Source organism: Phlebotomus papatasi, chromosome 2, assembly GCF_024763615.1.
Source record: "Phlebotomus papatasi isolate M1 chromosome 2, Ppap_2.1, whole genome shotgun sequence".
Taxonomy (NCBI): domain Eukaryota; kingdom Metazoa; phylum Arthropoda; class Insecta; order Diptera; family Psychodidae; genus Phlebotomus; species Phlebotomus papatasi.
The window spans coordinates 11,297,276-11,320,330 of NC_077223.1; the positions used below are offsets into that span (position 1 = coordinate 11,297,276).

The 23,055-nt window shown below is 34.9% G+C and overlaps 1 protein-coding gene across 4 annotated transcripts in view; it reads left to right on the plus strand.

Annotated features, from left to right (window-relative positions):
- Nucleotides 1–23,055, plus strand: part of LOC129803748 (patronin) — a 41,429-nt gene that overhangs the window by 12,338 nt on the left and 6,036 nt on the right. Inside the window, exons 4-9 of one of the 4 annotated variants that reach the window (XM_055850519.1) lie at nucleotides 9,687–10,248; nucleotides 14,453–14,599; nucleotides 16,989–17,060; nucleotides 20,297–22,243; nucleotides 22,302–22,415; nucleotides 22,580–22,762. In XM_055850519.1, the coding sequence (XP_055706494.1) occupies nucleotides 9,687–10,248; nucleotides 14,453–14,599; nucleotides 16,989–17,060; nucleotides 20,297–22,243; nucleotides 22,302–22,415; nucleotides 22,580–22,762 (3,025 nt within the window). The remainder of the gene's footprint in view (nucleotides 1–9,686; nucleotides 10,249–14,452; nucleotides 14,600–16,988; nucleotides 17,061–20,296; nucleotides 22,244–22,301; nucleotides 22,416–22,579; nucleotides 22,763–23,055) is intronic. The other 3 variants (XM_055850521.1, XM_055850522.1, XM_055850523.1) reach the window with 3 other exon arrangements.

Consider the following 23,055-nt stretch of genomic DNA (forward strand, 5'->3'; position numbering starts at 1 on the left):
TTTTCTCTATTTGACTCCCCCATAACAACAGTTCTGCAGTTAGGATTTTCATAGGACATGTCCACTGAATTTTAAAGACATGTCTTATTCGCACCCAACATGTTATAAAATCTATTGAAATACCAAATTATTTTGTGAAAAGTGTCTAAAAACTAAAAAGAACTAAATGATATAATATTGTTGAATAAAATAAAGGAATAAAGGAAAACGCGATTTTAAGATTTGGGTAAACACGTACGTAAAACCGAGGGAGAACGCGAAATTTTTCTAAGTGTTAGAATTAAAAAAAAAATTGTCAAGGGGGTCGTTAGGAAAACGCGATTTTAAGATTTGGGGTTGGGGTACAGTGGGTTGAGGCAGAGACGGATGGGAACCATTATTAGAAAGATCTAACTCTCAGATACAATATATGTTAAAATTAAATCGAAATCCCTTCATAAATACAGAAAATGCAGTCCGATCAAGACATTTTTGATTACACTATGCAACACGGTTTTGCTAACGGAGATCTCCCATGCTACGTTTGATAGAGTCAAGTCTCCTGATTAAGAATCTAGTCTTGGTTTTGCTCCAACACGTAACATTTTTTTTTATTAATACTTTTATATTTTTTCTGCTTTGCCTTACATTATCCGTTATATCTCAGGTTCTAGTGAACAGAACTTAAACAGTGTGGGTCCATTAGAAAGCTCATTAGCTGTGCTTCAATTTTGATAATAATAAAAGACTTTGTAAAACCACTCCTTCAGGGTGTAAAATTGGAGTTTCTCTAAGAATTACCAAAATACTGGTCTTAAAGTGAGTTTTTAAAAATTTGTATAAAATAAACTAAACAAAATATTAAAAAATCATTGGCACCAGGCGATAGGCACCACTTAGGACTACAATTTTGCTCATCTAAGACATCGTGCTCCGATCACTCTAAATGCCTCATTTGTTGGTTTTTGTCATTTTTCAAAAATATGAAGTACCTATTTTAGAGCAAATTTCCTAAAGATTTCTGAGAAAATATCTTTTAAAACTTATGTGAAACATACATAAATGTGGAGATTCTTCTTTAAATCGATCGGGGGACCATCAACATGATTTTCATTAACATCACTAATCATCATTCAACCTCGAGAAGAAACCCCTAAACTCCTTTTAGATTGCTTTTTTATGATAGGCAGAAAACGCATCAGCGATCATTTCGCAAATATATTTCAATGACTTTAGATCATACTTTCATTTAAAATTGGGCTCTACTAGAAATAGTATTAGATGGATGGATGGAAATAAATAGAAACAAAAATTGAATTACTTAAAGGAAAATTGGGAGCTTTTTAACGGGGGTTGATTGGGAATGTTAATGAAAATTATGTTGATGGTCCCTCGATCGATTTAAAGAAGAATCTCAACATTTATATATATTTCACATAAGTTTCAAAAGATATTTTCTCAGAAATCTTTAGGAAATTTGCTCTAAAATTAGTTTTTCATATTTTTGAAAAATGACAAAAACCAACAAATGAGACATTTAATGTGATCGGAGCACGATGTCTTAGATAAGCAAAATTGTAGTCCCAAGTGTTGCCTATCGTCTGGTGTCAATGATTTTTTAATATTTTGTTTAGTTTATTTTATACAAATTTTTAAAACCTCACTTTAAGACCAGTTTTTTGGTAATTCTTAGAGAAACTCCAATTTTACACCCTGAAGGAGTGGTTTTACAAAGTCTTTTGTTATTATCAAAATTAAAGCACAGCTAATGAGCTTTCTAACGGACCCACACTTTTTAAGTTCTGTTCACTAGAACCTGAGATATAACGGATAATGTAAGGCAAAGCAGAAAAAATATAAAAGTATTAAAAAAAAAATCTTACGTGTTGCATCAAAACTAAGACCAGATTCTTAATCAGGGGACTTGACTCTATCAAACGTACCATGCGAGATCTCCGTTAGCAAAAAAACTTGTGAATTTGTTGCATAGTGTTACAGCTCGGGTCAGGGAACATCGAGGGAGGAGTGCGACCCACCGTTGGAAAGGCCTCGACCTGAACTACAACATACTAAAATTTAAAGAAAAACCATCGTCCAGTTTTCGAAATGTTCGAGATTGATTAATCGAAAATCGATTTTTTGATTAATCGGACCTTCGATTAAATCGGATGGAATTGGGGTGTTATAAACTTTATGGTACTCCACAAGAGCTTTCCAAAACAACAAAATTTTTCGAATTCCGATAATTAGAAGCGTAGATATGACCATTTGAAAATTGAATTTTGGACCCCCCCTCTAACTCAGGTCAGGGGGTCCGGGGGCTTAAGTTTGGTATCGATCGAAAGCTCTTAGGCCCAGCTATAACATACTAAAATTTGAGCCCGATCGATGCTATAGGGGCTGAGTGTGTAATGAAGAAAACAAATTTTAGGTGAATTCCAAAATGGCGGAAGGAGGAGGTGGGGATGGATCTGACATAACCTACTTTTAGCCGCCCATCAACGTTTAGCCTTTGCCTCAAATTGCTTGTCGATATCTCTCTCCGTTCTCTCTCCAAAAGTGGTTATACGACGGACGGACGGGACGTCCACGAAAATCGATTTTTCGAAGTAATACAATAATTTTTATTAACCCTCTATCTTGTAAGACCACCTCAAGACGGTCTTAACAAAAATCACATTTACAGCGATTACAATATTTTTATTTATTTAAAAGTGCTATAGTGTCCTCGGTAATAGTCTTACTAACATCTTTTGAAAGTTTGAACTCATTTTAACTCTTCGTTTAGTTGCTATTCTCAGTTTTGTGTGACAGGTTAGTGAAAAAACAACAAAAAATATTTTTGCAAAAAAACTCATTTCCAATTTCAAGAAAAATACCGATTTAAAGTTATCTGACTAAAGTAAATTTATTTTTTAATGAAAGATGTCTTTCTATTTAGTATTTTTTATTTAAAAAAATTGAGAAAGGCAAAAATGTGAATAATAGAAGCAAAGAGTTTCAAAAAAAATTTATATTTTCCCACCATGCGCCTAAACTAAAAAGAGATAATGAAGAATTGATGGTTTTTTCGACTTTATTGGATCATAATTATCTTAAAAAACATTTTCTTACAACTTTTTTCGCATATTCAAGAAAATACTGTTAGATGGTTAATTTACCTGTAGTGTTCAAACATAAACTCAGTGCTCCAAATTGTAAGTTGCCCAAAATAGTGCCATTTTCATATTAGTATTAAATATTTAATTCCCACGAAAATATAGCAATAGTCTGGTAAGACGAAGGATTTGTCCGAGGATGTTTTTCCGACATGTCAAGTGACATTATTTATAGGGCTCTCTCTCAAAAAGAATTTTCTCGAAAGAGAGAGCTCCAATTCTCAGTCGATTTTCAATGTGTTCGGACAAATTATTTTCCATAAACAGTGTATTAGGTGATAGTTACTAATTAGTTTTAGCATTAGTGAAAATATGGTTGAGGTGTTATTTCGGAAAACAGTAAGTTTTATTATAACTCATTCGAGTCGGGGGTCTCTCTGAGAGAATTATAACTCCAGGGTCAAATTAGGTGAATGTGGACAGAGAACTCGCGCTGTGATTGGCTTATTTTATTTCTCCCAAGTACGTCCGAAATCGGTTTGTTTGGGAGACAGCGATATCAAAAAATGTTCCATTTTATTCTTGTTTACGAGGGGGCTTGGTTTATCCCCATTCCAGTCTTGTCATTGGAAAATTTGTCCCTTTTTATTGGGGGTTTGCAAAAATATTAACAGCTTCTTCATGCTCTTATTCTTCTGACAAATAATATTTTGGCACTCAGACTGTTTCTCTCAAATAAAATAATAAAATATTTGAATATATTTGGTCAGTCGCCATAAATCAATCAATCATTTAAAGCGTGTCGAAGAAAAATTTTCCCCATCGGAAAAAGGCTCTCAGATGTTAACCACAGTATAAATAAAAAAAAAAAAACACAAATGCATTTTCGGAAAGATAATTTTATTCTTATTTTTCTGGGATTTTTTTTTAATTCAATGACTTCTCGCCGAATTCTCGCACTTTCTTCTTAATTCCCTTCATTAAGGACTTGACAAACCTGTCTCCACGGTATCGGATGGCTTCCGGAGTGCAGGACGGGTTAAACATCTTTCCCATAGCCTTGGAATCCTTTCAAAAGATGATCGTTGAGTTTCCGCGACCTTGTTTTAGCATCTTGACGCTATTTGTCGGTCCGATGGGTAGCAGCTTGAGCTTTGTAGGTTATCAAACGATTTCTTTTTTTTTTTTTGATTTTATGGACCAAACTCAAACGTATTCCCGTCTTTTTGACAACATCTCGCACGGGAAGTTGAGTTGCTTCTCGAAAAGCTCAAGCAGTTTTCATTTCCATCCTCTTGTCCCGAATTCCAGGCTTTTGGTCAGTTCCTCCTGGCTTCTGAGCAACAGTCTTGAGTTGCTTAAACCGAATTATAATCTTCCAGACAGTGCAGCGGAATACTTCCCGGTCAATTTCGCGATTTCAGCACAACTCGTATTTGGATTTTTAAGATTTATTGTCAACTTTTAATCTTTGCATGCTTTTCATCTTTTTGCAATTACTCAGTCAAAAACCAATATTTTTAAATAAGAATTTCACCAAAAGAAAGCTTATGCAATTCTCTTGAAATGACACCAAAGAAAAAATAAAATCTACCAAAGCATACTGTGGCTAACTTCATGCCAAACGTTGGAGGAAATTTTTCTTCGACAAGCTTTAGGTTGGGAAAAGAAGAACTTGCTAGTCTTACACACACAAAGAAATGTCGCAAAACTGTTCGTAAATGTTTGTCAATCCCTACTGAAGACTTACAAAATGCTCGTAAATTGTATAACCCACTAGAAAGTTTGTAGGAGTTTGTGCTTTTTCACAAACAATATGTTCGTAACATGATGACTGGACGAATACACAAAAAACGTTTGTAAAATTTTTTCATTTGTTCGCAAAGTTCTGCCGGATAAACAAGCGTGTTTGTAAAGGATAACCAATGCTCGTCAAGCAATCATGTTACGAACAATGTTTGTGAGAACAGTACAAACTTTTATGAACTTATTACTGGGTTATACGATTTACGAGCATTTCGTAAGTCCCCGATAGGAATTTATAAACATTTACGAATACTTTTACGAAATATATTTTTGTCTGTGTAGACAAGGACTTACCCCTGCAATATCTCATACAGTCTTCAGACTTAAGTTTGAGTGATATAGATTAACTTCTCTAAATTCTTACTGGACAGGATTTTTTTTTTTGAAAAATTTGACTGAAAACTGGTTATTAAAAGCAAATGATCAACTTGATCTTGAAAAGTCACTAAAATTGCTCATTATTTAGGATTGAAACTTCTTCAGGAACTGGGATAAACCGTCAGTCTGAAATCCGTATTAGAGAAAGTAGCGAAAGTTAGTAAGTTCATGTAAGATTACGAGAAGGTGCGTAGACCATCAGAAATAACACTGCAGTTTTGCGAGAATCTCTGGCAACTAAAGCACTTATTCCTTGCGATTGTTACTGAAGGTTTCGCTCTTATGTTCCTTACTGAACTTCTCCATTTTATATTAATCATTGCATCACAACAATTATTCTTAGTGAAGAATAAGATAACATTGGACAAGATTGGTTCTTAAGTTTTGAATTAGCTATCGCGAGATTCCATATCGTTCTTAACATTTTCGTGTTACTTGGGACTCTAGGTACACGGAGAATTTTTTTTTAGGTATTTAGGAATATAAAAAGTTTGATCCTTGTGGAAAAAAGTAGACTTTTTAATAACGTTTCATTAATATTAGTTTTTTTTTTTTATAAATCTTTAAAACCCAGTACAATTTTTGAGACCTTTATCATCCAAACTTACAAACTTACTTAAAGGCTAATTACTAACAAGAAAGTACTGTCATCAAAGTCAGAGAAATCTGTAGCTTTGATCAAATATGTAGGAAGATATTAAATGAGATGTGGTATATTAACCCACTCAGTCAATGTACCAGAAATACTTGAGACAGAATGTTCATATTTTGGGATTAGGTATCTACAGATTAATAGATGATTTTTTTTGAAAAGAAAAAAAAATCTATTAAGGGGGCGCGGGGAGCCCCTGTTAAACACACGTCTTAACGGTCACTGAATTTAAATTCTGTGCATTAATTCATTACAAACTCTATTGCTTTTGGGTAGAGTAACTATCCAAGAAAACAGATTGGCAACTAGAATTCAAATCAAGAAAGAGGAAAGAGGTCAATTTTAAGAAATTCGACAGGATGTCGTATTTTTCGTAAGCCATTTTGAGCAAAAATTTTGCATGACCTTCCACGAAGCAAGAAAACAATAACAAGATGTATTTTCATCTATGTCGGTAGATTTTTCCCAAGTAATTGAAGAATTTGAAGTTACTAAAAATCCATTCCCGACAGCAATTCGGATAACAAAATGGCCCAGGAATAAATCATCTAAAATCACTCAATTTGCGTATGATGTATAATACCATGGTAAGGAATGGGTTAAAAAGGGCGAAATTTCGTTAATTCTTTTTAAAAAAATTCCATTAAAGATTAAAATTTACGCAGCACATAGTAAAGAAAATTTGTATGAAACTGCGTGCGGCAGCGAACAACTTCTCTTTCTCATTATAAATTTTTTATTAAACTTTAAAAAAAAAGTAAGTTGGAACGAAATTGGCTTACTGGTGATCTTATGGTCCGGAAAGAGGTAAAATAAAAGGTTCAATCTTAAAAAGATTTCTGACAACACGTTACGAAAATTAAAAATTTTTTATATTTGGACCACCCGGCTAACACATTATGTACTTATTCACAGCGAACAGACTGGGCTTTTTTACATGGTCATTGCTTTTTTACTCCTTCATTGCTTTTTTACACGTGGAAATAATATTGAAAAAATTGAGGCATCAAACCAATTTTTGCATCAATTTGATCTTTTTCCGTTCTCTGAGACAATATTCTGTAAAAAGAAAATGATATTTTAGTAAAATTAGCCAAATTTAAATACCTTGAACAAAAAGTAAAAAGCAATTGCCCGGTCAATTGCTTTTTCTTGACAATTTCATATCACATAATCCGTTAACATTCTCTATTTAAATTCATTGTTCGAAATTTCATCGACCACCATCGAAATCAGCTGATGCCAGGAAAAATCAAAACAAAGGAAATTTTACTCATAAAACTCTATTGAAAACTTTTGAAATGTATTTAAAATGAGTCTAGGCCTTAGTGAAATTAAAATTTAGTATAAAATACAGGTGAATAATGTGAACTTCATTGTTTTGAACAACTGAAAATATTTCCCGCCTTGTACATTTTACTTACACTGGATGGCGCTGTTCTCAGTGAGTTATTAATCGAAAACAATGAAGGTGTCAAATTCACTTCTTCATTGCTTCTTTGAAAATCGATTAAAAGAGCAATGGCCTAGTCTGTTCGATGCTATTATGTACCTAATAAGTTCTCAACTCAATACTTTAATTTTAAGGAGTTGTAGAACATACAACTACTTAAAAAATATATGAAAATGAGATAAACGTCAGCGCTTTGCGGCGAGTAGTGAAACTAATGTGGTATGACTCGGCCTTAACGCTAAGTACTTAATTAAGGCCTTTTCAAAAGTCCTTAACTAAGTAGTTTGTATTAAGGACATAAAAGTGTGTTCATTAAGTACTTAATTAAGGACTTTCGACTAAGAACTATTTAAGTAGTTACCCCAATGCTTAAAATACATTTTTTTTTGAATTCCTCTCTCTCTCTCTCTTGTTTTTACGTTTTTGGCTGTCAGACTCAATCAGGTCCATATAGCCATTTCGCTCACTCTTATTTACATACGAGTTCCATCTGTTTCTTTTTTTTCCCATATGTTTGTTCCTCTCATCTCTCCCATATCATTTTTCTTTTTGCTCCATCACAAATCCTTTTTTTTTTTTGCTCCCTTATCTCTTACCATACTTCCTTATTGATATTTTTGCGTTCAGTTGGTAGCTTTTAAGGACGGTGAAAAACTGTTTTCCAATTATTCACCGGACGCGCTTTGATCAAGGATCGAACCGAGGGCCTCTGCGTCACAAAGCCAACACTTTGCCCATTGAGCTACCGAGGCCCCTTTTGAATTCCTCATATTTTTTTATTTTATAGGAAAGGTTCCGTCATACACTTATCCTCTGTTGTAGTTCATATTCATAAAAAAGCTGCTCTAAAGCTGCTGTTGGTGAACCGGACGCATATTTTGTTTGAAGTATAGCTTTAATTGGTACCGGATGATCTCTTGAAATCCCTGTACCAAAATTCGAGTCGTCTGGAACAAGAAAGTCATTAAAATGATGGGTTAAAAAATTATTTTGAAAATCTAGTAAAATTACACTCCCGGAATACGAGTTTTTGGGGCCAGAGCTAAAGGGATGAAATATCAGAGTTTGATACCCTCTTCGACACGTTACACTCCCGGATCATACTCTGGTTCAACTAAAGAGACTTACTTATCAGAATTTAGTAATCTCTTAGATAGCTTACATACCCGGATCACGAGCTAAAGAGAGTTTTGAGAGAATATTTGAAATTCTTTTGCAATTCACTTTCCCGGATAGCAAATGTGACGGAACGACAAAACAGATTCAACAAAATTAAAGGCACATGTGAGCAAATTTCATAGATTTCAGGCGGCTGGAACTAAATGGAGGGCTTTCAGTTAAACTTACCAAATTAAAATTGACTTTGCAGATTCCACTAATTCTTCCTTTCGGATAGATTTACCACTAAATCACTAAAATTTTTGTAAATAAAAATACACGTTTGATTACACTTAGAGGTTAAGTTTTTCTGACATGTCATGTTGATCTATCTCTTTCTATCCTATGTTCAAGATGTAGCCATCGCATTCTCTATTCGAGTTTCCACTTTTTGTCACAAGGTGTCCCTACTATCGCGCAAAAAATTCCTTAATTAAGAACTTTATAAGTACTTATTAAGGCCTTATTCACAGCGAACAGACTGGACTTTTCTACATGGTCATTGCTTTTCTACGCCTTCATTGCTTTTTTACACGTGGAAAAAATATTCAAAAAATTGCGTCACCAAACCAATTTTTAATCTATTTTGATATTTTTACGCCTTATAAAACAATATCCTTTGAAAAGAAAATGATATATTAGTAAAATTTTCTGATTATAAGTACTTTGAGAAAAGAACAAAGAGCAATTGACCGGTCAATTGCTTTTTTCTCTTAATTCGAGGCTTTTATATTTGGAAAATTTTACTAATAAATCATTTTCTTATTAAAAAATATTGTCTCAGAGAACGGAAAAACATCAAATTGGTGCAAAAATTGATTTAGTGACGCAATTTTTTGAATTTTTTTCCACGTGTAGAAAAGCAATGAAGGCGTAAAAAAGCAATGACCATGTACAAAAGCCCAGTCTGTTCGCTGTGATTTTATGCACTTGCACAAAGCTCTTATTTCAGAGCATGGGCAATGCCTTTAATTATAGTATTCTTCTAGTAAGAGCTTACCTTGTGTTAGCCGGGGCACTGAAAGATTCCTTCGTCATTTAAACTACCGTAGATTTTTTTTTTAATTTCTCGTTTTTTCGGAAAATCCTTATTCTCTTATCTAAAATCTATTGATTGTTCAACTCTGACCCTTTTCTGTTGCATTTTTTTTTGGTGAGGCAGAAAGCGCACATGGTGTTGATAGAGTCGCTGATGGCGCTCTATATCAAGGAAGTGGGGACATTCGAGAGGATCTCAAGTGCTGTGTCGCGAATTACGGGCCGATCGCTGGTGCCCGAGGGTCAGCAAGGATATCAGGATCCGCTGTTGGCGTGGGTGGCGCACGTGTGTTTGGCGTTGAAGCAGCGCATTGATGCCGAAAGTGGGGGACAGAAGGTGCAGGAGCTGGAACAGTGGTTTGGGAAAAAACCCTTCCTCGGTGACTACAACGATTTGTCCGATGGGGTCTGTCTGGCTTTCCTCATCTCCTACTACTGCCCCAAACTCGTGCCCTGGCACTCCATTCGGGTCAACTATATTCCCACTGTGGAAGATTGCATCTACAATATGCACATTGTCAGTAGTTTCTGCCAGCAGCATCTGCCATATTCGGTCTATCATATGATCCCCGAGGATATTGCCTACATCAAGGGGACTATGAAGCAAAATCTGCAGGTTTTTGTGGCGGATCTTTTCAATTTATTTGAAATTCATCTCGTCAATTGCATCACACATCCGGATTTTGGTGAGTGTCCATTCAATTATAATTTCTGTCTCTTTCCTAATTCCCTAAAAAAAAACATCTTGAGAAAAATTGTCTTTCTGTTACACTCTCTTAAGTGTTGTGTAGAATACAATTTATATTAATGTTGTTTAATTTTTGGGCTGAGGGTCTCTTCTAATTTTTATGCTAATCGCACAATCCATTCTAAAGTGTAACATGTTGCAGTGTGTGACGTAATTGGCTTTAATATTATGTTTTTTTAGTACTGTTAATATCACAGTTTGTCTAATAAAATTAATATCTAACGCACAGATTGGCTTTCAGAGGGAAATGACAGTAAGTTGATTGAAAAACTTTGGTTTTGACAAACCCTGAATTAGTATTATATTTTGGCATAAATAAATTAAACTAATTATTGACTTTTTTTCATTTCTACGCAAAGTTTATTGCAATCTGTATTGAATTATATACTTATTATCACAAATTATTGACTTACTCGTATTGAAACATTCAATTCTTAAACATTAAATATCGTAGAGTACTCTACAATGTTCTACGAAACGCAAAATCTACGAAACGCAAAGTTTACGTTTTGGTAGATTTTTAGAAGTGCCTCTACAATTTTTTTTTTTAATGATTTTTGGTAATGTTTTGTCAATAGTTCTGGCGGTTACTTATCCATAATACAGCAAATGGTGTTTCGTACTATAAAATATAAAAAACCAAATAAAATCTTGTTGAGCCATACTAAAAAAAGTTACAAGATTTTTCTCTACTCCTGTAGACAACTCCTCTCGTTTTATTCACCAAAAAAATGCTGATTTTCCGGTAATGAATAGTCTCTAAAGTACTATTTGACCATTCTCTACAGATTGTATACCGGAGCATAATTGTTATCATAACTATTGATTGTTTGCAACAAATTTGCAAATAATTTCAGAGAAAATCTTCCAGGTTCATTTTGAGAGAAAGATTATAAAAAATGAAAGGGAAGATTGTGTCAGCAACACGTGCGTTTTTGGTCAAGCTGTCACTTATCCCTCATTATGCTTTCTCCTGTTGCCCCGATCCTGCACAACAATTGTCACAAACATTATAAAAATATAACAATACATTAGAGTCTCGCTATAGTCCATATTTGGTTCCAGATTTGACACTTAGGTCGCACTATAGTCCATGTCATTTTTTAAAATTATCAACGACTTTTAGTATTGAAATTGCTCGACGGCTTCCACTTTCTTTGCAATTGTGGTACACTTGTCCTCGCTCTCTTCATTATGGATCACAATTATTACAACTACTCAATAAAGTTTGCTAAAAATATTAAAATAATTATATGGCAACATTTCATGTCGCGCGTACTAAAAAACATAACCTAACTTAAAATCAGTGTTTTGAAATCAACGGTCGATAAATTGTGGACTATAGAGCGATGGCCTATAGCGGGACTCTACTGTATAACATATTGTTAATATATCTATTTGACATAAACGATTAGTGATTCAGTGGTTTCTGCCTTTTACCTGATGAGATCGGTGGGCAGTCGCAAGTAAGCATATTTGAGGAGAAATACATTGAATTATTATTATTTGTATCGAGATATATTCATTACAAAGGTAATCATTTCTACAATGTCCATATCCCGTGTTAGAAGAATCTGCTACTCTGTTTATAGACTCGCCCAAGAGCGCCTTCACATTGAATTGAATTGAACTATATGTTTTTCAGCGCCATTTGTTGAAAAATTCCAATAAAAAAGAGTTTGACGAAATTTCTCCAAGACTTGTGAGTGTTTTTTGAACAGACTTCTGCTCGCTTAGTAGGTAAGCCCATATAGTTTTTGTGTATTTTTTGCACAGAGAGGCGACAATCAGAACTAGTGATTCTCATCTCCATAAATTTCACACAAATAGAGAGAGGAAAAAATTCCTGCCTCCACTCAGGCTTGAACTGTCTCTGTCTAAGCGAATGCTCTACCAACTGAGCTATGAGGGTACTGGCTCTGATTGTCTTTTCCATTGCTCTCGAACCAATTGCTATGAGCACTTCAACTCGTTTTGACTCACTACGAGCCTAAGAAACGGTATCATGCGTACAATTAAATCAACAACCTATGTTTTTTCACGTGTTTGCCAAGAATCTTGCGTCAATTTTGGTTGATTTAATTCTGACAAGATATCTTGTTGAAAATAACAGGATTTTACAAGATTTTTTTTCGGAGTAATCACTTCTTCTAATGGCTTTTCAAATTTAAAATAAAAGCGTCTATCCAAAGCATTTTTTAATTGGTTGGGATAAGTATGGAATAGGTTCAAGACTTTTAAAATTTATACAAATTTGAGTTGGTTAGAAACGGTTGTGAATTGTAAATTAATTAGTGAAGTTAATGTTTTACTTGAACTACAGTTGTTTGATTTGTTAAGCAATTTTTTGGGAAGGTTTCGATATGAATTGTAAATTGTTTCAAAAAGTTACAAAACATTTTTAATCGATTTAACATTATAAAATTACTTAGAAGAAACTTTTGAAATAATTAAAAACGTTGCCGCGATTAATGTTGAACCACGACACAACTTATGCGTCCAAAAATAAAAACATACTAAAAAAGATTTTTTTTTGTAAAAACTTTCAAGAAAATATGATCAAAGCTTTAAAGTTTAAAGGTAAGGTGGTGTAATTCGGAATCTCGTTTATTTTGGAATTTAGGACTTTCTCACTGTTTCAGATGGCCAAAGATAAAAAGAAACCCACGAGGAAGTACAAGACTTTACATTCGAGTGTACTTCTTCGTTGTTTTTTTCCTTTTTCTATCTAAAAATGTTAGGAAGTTTCAAAGCTTTAAATTAGACATGATTTCGAATTACCTCATCTTACCCTACACAGAAAAAGATATTTTGTAAAAATTTTCGTAAATGTTAATTCCTATGGGGGAGTTACAAAATGCTCGTGAATCGTATAATCCACAAACAAGTTCGTAAAAGTTTGTACTTTTTTCACAAACATTGTAACATGATCACTTGACGAGGAATTTTTCTACTTTTACAAACATTTATTCGTAAATGTTCGTAAACACACAAAAAATGTTCGTAAAATTTTGTCATTTGTTCGTAAATGTTTGTTTTACAAATGACAAAATTTTACGAACATTTTTTGTGTGTTTACGAACATTTATGAACAAATGTTTGTAAAAGTACAAAAAATGCTCGTCAAGTGATCGTGTTACGAACAATGTTTGTGAAAAAAGTACAAACTTTTACGAACTTATTTGTGGGTTATACGATTCACGAGCATTTCGTAATTCCTCCATAGGAATTCACAAACATTTACGAACATTTTTACTAAATATTTTTTTCTGTGTAAGGAGATACAAATATAAAATTGAAAACTGTTTTGAAGGCTGAAGTTTTTTTTAAAGCTTTCTTCGAAATTTCGAAATCTTTTTAACTTTATCCGACCATTATTTTGGGAATTTTTCAACAAATTACGCCTCGCAAGATTCAGATTTGAAGCTCATTTGATATCTGAATTTCCCAGGGTACTTTATCAACTTTGTAGATTAACCTACTTTAGAATGGATGGTGCGAATTTTCTTTTCGTTTCTGTACAATTATTTTTGTTTTCTACATTACACACATGTTGTTTATAAAAAAAAAATGGTAAGAGAGACATTGTAGATGGAATGTTCCTTTTGTTGAGTTGGATGTGAAATAGAGAGGAAAACTACCAAATATAAATTGGATTGAAGGGTGGAAACTAGTGTGACCCAAAACTGTAAAACAGTTTTTGCTTATACCTTTTGCAGTGAGCTAAACTTTTGCTGTGTACAAAGTTTATTCAAAGACATTTTGATGGAAAAAATAAAATAAAATAGTTGATGTTTTGGAAATTTTATGTAGAAAAACAATTATAAGTCTGGCGCTCTTTTCCTACCCTTCTGTCTCTCTTCCTGTACAGTAAAACTTTTCTTTTTTTGTCATTGACAGAATGAAAAGTTGGAATGAAATATAAATAGAGAGTGAAAAGATAAAAGACTTATATTAGTGTTGTAAAATAATAAAATTTTTTACTTATTTTATTTCAACACCTTCAGCAAGAAAAAAATTATTAGTTTGAATGTTGTTTTTTTTTTAAACACACACACTTTGAAGTTTGTAAGAAGAAAGAAAATCCAAAATTTGAAGATTGTAGGCTAAAAAGGTGTAAATTGTGTAAATCGGTTTCACAGAAAAGGACAAGTTGGCTTCAATAAATGAACATGGGGTCACCCTTCGAAGAGGACTAACCAACCACCCTACAGTAATCACGATTCCTGAGTTGAGAAGCAACTTAGATTCTGCTTTTATCACAACGACCACAAAACCGCATTCTTCAGGTTCTTTGCTTAATTATTCACATTATTTTTGAACGTTATTATCATTTTCTTGTTTCATTATAGACTTTGATAGAATTTGTGTTTTTGAAATATTTTCGACGTAACTACAGAAGAGCTTAATTTTTTTTTTAAATTAAATCCCACATTTTTCAAGAAGGTAATATTGAACTTACTTAGATACTTAGAGTGGGGATTCAAAAAAAAGTAGGAGAATGTAGGCAGGCTTCGCACGTGTGAGCTTTCGAACGATGCGAATTTTCTCTTTATTTCCAAAGAGTTGGTTTCGCATTTCTTAGCCATAAGTTAAGTATTTATGAACCTTATCTTCATTGTAAAAATAGGCAGCCAAGCCCTTCTATCCTAGGTGCTAGGATCACAAATAGAAAATTGGCCCAAATGGGTAATTTTGATGACGCACATTTCATTTGATTTCTTATAGTTGAACTCATTTCTAAAAAAAATCACTTACATAGTGGATGAAGAGTATACTTGAGATGATATTTACGTAATAATTTTTTGCATCGGAGGGAAATTACTTTCACGGTGGCGGAAAATTCGCAAGTACTACACTGTGTGTGGTTTCAAACACTGAATGTGCGAGCGTTCGCACATCCATCAGACAACTCCAGCTTGAAAATCATAACCTCACTAAAGCCTCATAAGCCACAGTGAGACATTCGTGGTCATTTCCTTTTCGACAGGCGTCTCCTTCCCATCTCCATGAGACGACGGTTATTGACAGTGCGAACTGTGTGAACATGTTCATAGTCGATTTTTCGATATTCATTTGGAAGAAAAAACAGTGCTCCAGAAAATGTGAAAAAGGTGTTTTAAAGATCTTCTTTTAGTGCAGTGATAGTTTCCGCAGGTTCACGGGGATACAGTATAACTATCGGAAAATAATTTTTAATTGTAGATAAAATTTATTTCGAAAAAAAAGCAATGACGAACCCAAACCTCCATTGTGTGAACGCTGCCACCAGGGGCAAGAATCGCACAAATCGTCATATTTTTTTCATTTTCCTGTCCAGGAAAAACCAACAATTCTGTGATAGTGAACGAGGCATGCATAGAAACCTAAAAGATCAGAGAACTTTTTGGTGTAGTGCAATTCACTGCCCATTTTACAGTTTAGTCAGAAAAAAGTCCTGAATACGAAGCATGAAAAAATGTACGAAGGCTGCCTACATTCCCCTATTTGACGTTGTGACTCAATGAGGAGTTAAACCAATCGAAGTTGAATGGTTTTAAGTTTAATTGAGTAATGGGATTCAGTGATGATGGGATTATTTTTTGATATAGCCAGAAAAAGGGTTGAAAGGTCCCGCCTACTAAAAAAATAGGCCACGCCCCCGACAGATTTTTGTGAAAAAAGAAACAATTTTATCGGATAATGAGCGAAAATTAGGGGCTTTGGATAGAGTTTCGTTAGCGTATAAATGACTACAATTACTGACCATCAACTGTATTTCAATAAATTTGATGTTAATAGGGCGTGGCTTATTTGCAAGATAGACATTTCTAGCCCCATTCACTATAGAATTTGCAAGTGTAACTTGTCCTAAATATACTTTACTTTAATTATACCCTGATTTTAATTTCAGTTATCTATCGTTATTGAAAGGGGCGTGGCCTGAAGTTATTTTTAACTGGAGCTTATATTTAGGAAGTTCAATACCGCTTTCTAGAAAAATATTGATTTAAAAAAAAATTATAAAGTTTTGTAGAAGTCCCTGCTGTTTCTTTCAATCTTCTCTTTTTCTTCCTTTTTTCTATTCATTGAATTTCATTTCATTGTTTTTTTTTGTTTTTAAATTAAAAAGATGGTAAATATTCAGATTAATTTGTTCTTTTGAGAGAACGATTTTTCAATCAGATATTTTTGCTTACTCTTGCACATTTTTCTTCCTCTTTGATAATTGTTCTTTTTTTTCTAATTAAATGATTAACAAGCTTATAACGAGGGTTTGATGGGCAAATATAGGGGAAAAAAAAGAGGAAGAGTAAAAAAGAAAAGATGAAGAAAAAAGATTAGAGAGAAAAAAAATAATGATAGATATGAAGTGAAAGAATGTAGAAAAAAAGCTGATTCAATTTGTGCCGTGTTTCGTGGTCACATCTATTTTTTCTGTATTATCTCACACTTACACATTTCTCATGCTTCTTTTCCATTTATTCATTAATGAGGCTTTTTATACACATATTAGATGTTTTAGCTTTTTTTTGAGTAGTTCACTCATTTGAAGATGTGAAAATCTTTTTGCATTCTTATCTGTGTCTAATGATTGTTTTGTGCATTTTATTCTTGTGTGTGTGTGTGCTCTTATGTTGAGAAAAATAAATTAATTTTTATGGTAATTTTGTGGCTTTCTTGCGGTCCTTTTTGCAGGCTCTCGAATAGCATTGTCTCCGCCACTAGCGAGGCAATCGTCGAAGACTGAAACTGATTCTCTAGATAGTGGTGAGTGAATTTTCTTGTATAACATTATTTGATTTTCTAGCAAATTGAATTTTTGCGGTGAAATTGATAAAACATTAATTAGAGTTGAAAAGAATATAGGGTAAGTGTGCTAAATTCCGGCCAGCTTGCAATTTCGGCCACCTTTTTTGTTCCTCGAATTTCCATGAACTTTTATATTTTACGTACTCTAGAGATTACAGAGTGCAAAAGAATAAAAAGAATTCGACAAACGAGATGACGTGAAAAAGATATTGGAAGAATTCCCGAAGGGCAAAGAACTATGAGAACGAAGGTGGCCGAAATAGGGCACCAAAGCTATGTCTATATTTTTATTCATTTTAAAATGTATCAAGAATGATTTTAGAGTAAATCAAGACGGTAAACTCTTCACAAGGTTCCAAGCAACACTCTTTCAGAAGAAAGAATAAAAAAAAAACAATTTGTATTTAAAATATTACATTTCAAACTTGAGACTTCGACGCTTGCATGCAACTATGCCGAAATTTGGCACACTTACCCTAGATGAAAGAGAAATTTTTTTTATTCATATTTTTCTTTTTAAATAATCCAAAAGTTCCCGATGAAAGTCTGAATTTTCCAAACAAGCAAGCAATTACATTGCTTTTTCAAGATATATTGAGACTTGAGAGTGAACTGTGAACTTATAAGTAAAACATTTCTCAAAAAATATTGCTTTTTGAAAGTTTACAGTACACAGTAAAAAAAAATTGACAAGGATAATCATTGGTTTGCTTTTTTACCACGATTATTCTTGTAAAGTTACACAAATTATGTATTTCAACAAAACCTGTAATTTGAAAATGTGTAATTTAAATTTTATGTAATTGTAAACCGTGTAATCAACTGGGAATGATTACACAGTTTTGTATATTTTCTTACATATTTCGTGTAAAATTACACAGTTTTCAAACAAAAAGGTGTACAAATTACACAATTTTCAGACAAAATATGTACAAATTACACAAATTTTTTTTTCAGAATCGACAGTCGATAGGGTAGAGTCAGCCCTTTTGGCCATGTAAGCACTTTTGGCCACCTAAAGTAAAATCACATTGTAAGGCAATTATGAGTTTATTTAGAACAGGAAAATGGATCTTATTTCGTGACCTCTAATCTAACGAATCAGAAAACCATATTTGATTTTGCATCGACTTGATTAATTCTAAGTTATTGAAAGAAATTCTCGACAAGGTAAACAATCACTAAAAAAAACATGGGATTCTTAAGAAACTTGTGAATGTTAAGAGGAATTGTTTTGCATTATATTCCATATTTTTGATGAAAATATTTGATGTTATTCAATGAAAGTCCATTTCTTAATTAACTAAATTTTATTGTGATATCATCCTTAATAAGATTTTCTAACAAATTAAATGAAAATCGAATGTGGCCAAAAGAGCTTACTTTTTTCGGCTGTGTAAGTACTTTTGGCCATTCATTTTCCCATACATTTTCCACGTGGCGCACCTCGCGGATTTCAGTAAAAACAATTGTGACTTTTGACTGATTTTTACAACAAATAGAAAATGTGCAAAAAGTCGTTCAAAATACTCTAATAATCACATAAAATTGTTGTAAAATTGTTGTTGCTGTGTATTTGTGAAAATTTTCGAAAGCTATTTCTTCTGTTATTTTATTAAAATTCTATTGGAAACAAGTGGCCAAAAGTGCTTACCTTGCTTACACACAATGGCCAAAAGTGCTTACAAAGTGACCAAAAGTACTGAAACATGCATAGTTGCATAAAATGCATTTTTTACTAAAATATCCGAAAAATTTTAGGAATTCTCTTGGATTATTAGGAAGAAACGGCTTTAAGGCATCTTTATACAAAATTTCATTTTATTTAAATAAAGATTATAAAAATTACAAGCATATGAAACCTTAAAGTGGCCAAAAGTACTTACTCCACCCTACTATCGAAAACAAGTTATCATGTCACCCCTGATTTTTTTTCCTTTAAGGCTATAATTCATGTGAGTCACACATATGCAAATACAACAATATATGAGTGGAAAAAATTTGTAAATTTCAGATATGGTATTCATCTTAACAATTTACAATTTTTAACAATTAACTTGACATTTTCTTAATTTCCATTCGACTTTATCATCTCGTGCGTTAATTCTACAAAACTCTGAATTTCTGCGGCAATGTTAGGGAACTTACGGACACCTTTCCATTGCAGTTAGGAGCATCTAGGTTAATTTACATTGCACAATAGTTTTTTTTTATGAATCTCGCAATTTATTTAATTGCCATCGTACCAAAATAAAAAAAATATGGCAAAAAACAAACGATCAGTAAAAAATTCTAAATGGGCAGTAAAAAATTAAAAATGAGCAGTAAAATATCTAATTATGGTCGGTAAAAAACTTAAATCTTTACAAAAATCGGCCTAATTTATATATTTAACATTTAAAATATTTCCATATAGAGTGAAAAGCCCCTTATTTTCCCATTGCCAAAATTTGGACGATAATATCACTGTTTCAAATTTTTTTGTTACTGATCAATTTTAACTTTTTACTGCTCATTTATTCAATGCCAAAAAATATCAGCATTTCCCAAGTTGACATTTTTATCAATGAGATTGAAGAATTCTTTTTAACCCATTCCTGACCATGGTATTATACAACATACACAAATTGAGTGATTTTAGATGATTTATTCCAGGGCAATTGATATTCGAGTTTCTGTCGGGAATGGATTTTTAGTTACTTTAGTCCTTCAATTACTTGGAAGAAATAGCCCGACAGAGATGGGAATACATTTTGTTGATCTTTTCTCGCTTCGCGTGAAGTCATGCAAAAATTTTGCTCAAAATGGCAGACGGAAAATGCGACATCCCGTCGAATTTGTTAAAATTGACCTTCATCCTCTTTCCTGATTTGAATTTTGATTGCTAATTTGTGTTCTTGAATAGTTACTCTATCTTAATCAATAGAGTTTGTAATGAATTAATGTACAGAATTTAAATTCAGTGACCGTTAAAACGTGTGTTTGAGGGCGGCTCCCCGCGCCCCCATAATGGATAAAATTTTTGTCTTTTCAAAAAAATCATCTATTAATCTGTAGGAAACAAATCCCAATATATTAACATGCTATCTCAAGTATTTCTGGTACATTGACTGAATGGGTTAATCTGCAACTCTGATTTAATAGAGTTGTCGATTTTTTTTTTTTTTTTGAATTTACCAAAAAATTACTTGCAGCCTATGTTGTTCACCGAAGTCGTCCTGTTCCAACGCTCACATCGATCCACCATGAAGCCTCTCCTCCGCCTCCTCCCACGGCGGCTGAACGAACATCTCTTGTGGTATCATCAAATGAAAGCCATCGTGGTCAGAATCAGTACTATGGTGGCGAGGAGAGGCACAGCATTGATGCTGTCCCAGCTGGACGGCCTAGCAATTGGGATGAACATCGGAAGCAATCATTTGCTGGACGTCGATCACGCAAGAATTCCCTCTCAGATGAGTCTCAGTTGACCATTGAGAATTTTGGGGGATCACAGGAGCACCTCAATCACTTTTTCCGTGCTGAGAGGGAACAGAGAGCATCACCGGGATCGTCTATTGGGGAGCCGGCGGTGCCCGTGAGGTGCTCCATTCAGGATGCCAGGGGTACATTCCAGATTGGGTATGATGGTGGGGATGAGGGTGGTTTGGTGGCTAGAGATGAAATTCGACGGAGTAACAGTGTGAAGGCACAGGAGAGAATTGTCTACAAGGACATTCAGTTTTCGCCAGAAAATCGATTTGCTGTGCAGAAGAACAAGATTAATAGTTTCTTCATTAACAACAATTCCGCTGAGAATAATGGCGGTACAACGACTACGTGGCAACAGCAAAAGACCCAGTGGCAACAGATGGAGGATCAGGGAGAGAATCAGGCAATGGGAGATGAAGGAATTGATGATAGGAAATTGCTGTCGATTAGGTCACTCATGGAGGAGAAACGACGACACATTGAGACGGAAAAGAGGAAGCAGGAGATGAGTTTGTCGCAGCAGCACAAGAAATTGGGCGAAGTTGCCTATATGCAAGCGCAATTTCGCAAAGAGAATAGTGCTCCTATGAGACCAGCATGTTCTCCACCTCCGCCACCACTTCCGGTCACGGCGCCACCAGTGCCAAAAGTGCCAAATGATGATATGATGGCGCCACAGAATATCAGCTTCCTGGGCGATGAGGAGGAAGTCGAAGAGAATTGTGTGGTGAGACATCGGGAGCCTTTTCACATTGTCCAGCCAAGGGAGAAACCTGAGGAATTCTATTTGACAAAGGTGAATGTATCCAATGGCAATCAGACGTACCGTTTGCCAACTCCTGGACGTACAAGTTTGACATCTCAGACTTTTGCGGATCAGCGACAGCCGGAGAAGGCTGGAGGTCAAGAGACGGGATTCTTCATTGGATTTGACACTAATCAACCGATAAAACCTAAGCCAATGCTGCGTACGAGTCATCCGGAACTGAGGAGGGCAGAAAGGGCATCTCCTAGACAAACTCCACCGGTTCAAACTCCACCACAGCCAATGGAGAGGCGAGAGATTGAGCGAAAGAGTGTTGAGAGGCTCAATGAGGAGCCCAAAATCAGTCCATCGTCCATTTCTCACAGTGAAAGTCCCAATATCTCCCGAAAGGGCGAATCCCTCCTTCTGGCACTCGATGACAGTCCACGCACGGATTCCAGTGTCCTGGATGAGATGGAGCGAAAGAAGGAGAAAATTATGTTGCTGTCCCTGAAAAGGCGTGAGCAGCAGGAGGAAGTGAAGGCCAGGAAGGAACTGGAGGCAATGCGGAGGCGTGAGAGAGAAGCTGAAAAGGAGGCCGAGAAGGCACGCAAGAAGGAAGAGATGGCAAGTCGGCGTCAGCATATTTTTGAAGCCTATAAACTTAAGAAGTCACTGGAGGAGGCGGAACGAGAGGGAAAGAGTTTGGACAAGTCTGATCTGTTTCTGGCCACGAAGCAAAAATCCGTGGCCAAGAGAAGTCAGATGGCTAGACCACGGCCAAAGACCATTCACATTGAGAGTGGTAGTATTGACATGAATAACTATCACGGGAGAACCAGGAAGGAGCACAGCATGGATATTGATTCTGGTACGGGTAGTAGTTCCAGCATGAAGAGGGACTTCTCCAGGGATCAAGATTCAGGTGAGTGCAAGTGGACAATTTAACTTGCAATTTTGCAATAAATTAACTGTTGCTTCAGCAGGAAAGAGCAGCGTTGGCAAGCAGAGTCCTGTTTCTCGGACATCATCATCAGTATCTTCCGGAGTTGCGAGTTTCCGTGGCCGAAAGTCCAATTCCCTCATGAATTTATCGGGTGAGTTGTGTTGTCTTGCGTGTGTAGTATGGTGATGTTTCTGCAATGCTGTTTTTGCGTGTCTGGCGTGTGCTTTTGTTTTTTTTTCTTGCTGTGATGGTAGAATAAAATTGACTTGGATTTTCTCTATTTTTGCTGCATCTCTTGTTGGGGGAATGAAAAAGATTCAAGTGGCAATTTGTACCGGCCAGTGGCTCCGAGACGAGCTCAGTCACCAATGGGACGTCACATCACATCACCATCTGGTCCGGGATCTCTGCCACCGGGTCTTGTGACGAAACGTCGTGGTTTCGACGATGGAGCCAGTGATATTTCGTCAACGCCAAGCTCCATCCTCGAATACTCAGGTTGAGAATGCCACAGTAGTTTATTTTTCTTTGGTTTTGTTTTCTTTTGACTTTGAACTACTAGGGTAAGTGTGCCAAATTCCGGCCAGCTTGCAATTCCGCCCACCTTTTTTGTTCCTGGAATTTCCATAATTTTTTACTTTTTACATACTCTAACTCTAGAGATTATACAATGCAAAAGAATAACAAAAAATGTAGCTTTGACAAACGAGATGACGTGAAAAAGACATTGGAAGAATTCCGGAAGGGCAAGGAACTATGAGAATGAAAGTGGCCGAAATAGGGCACCAAAG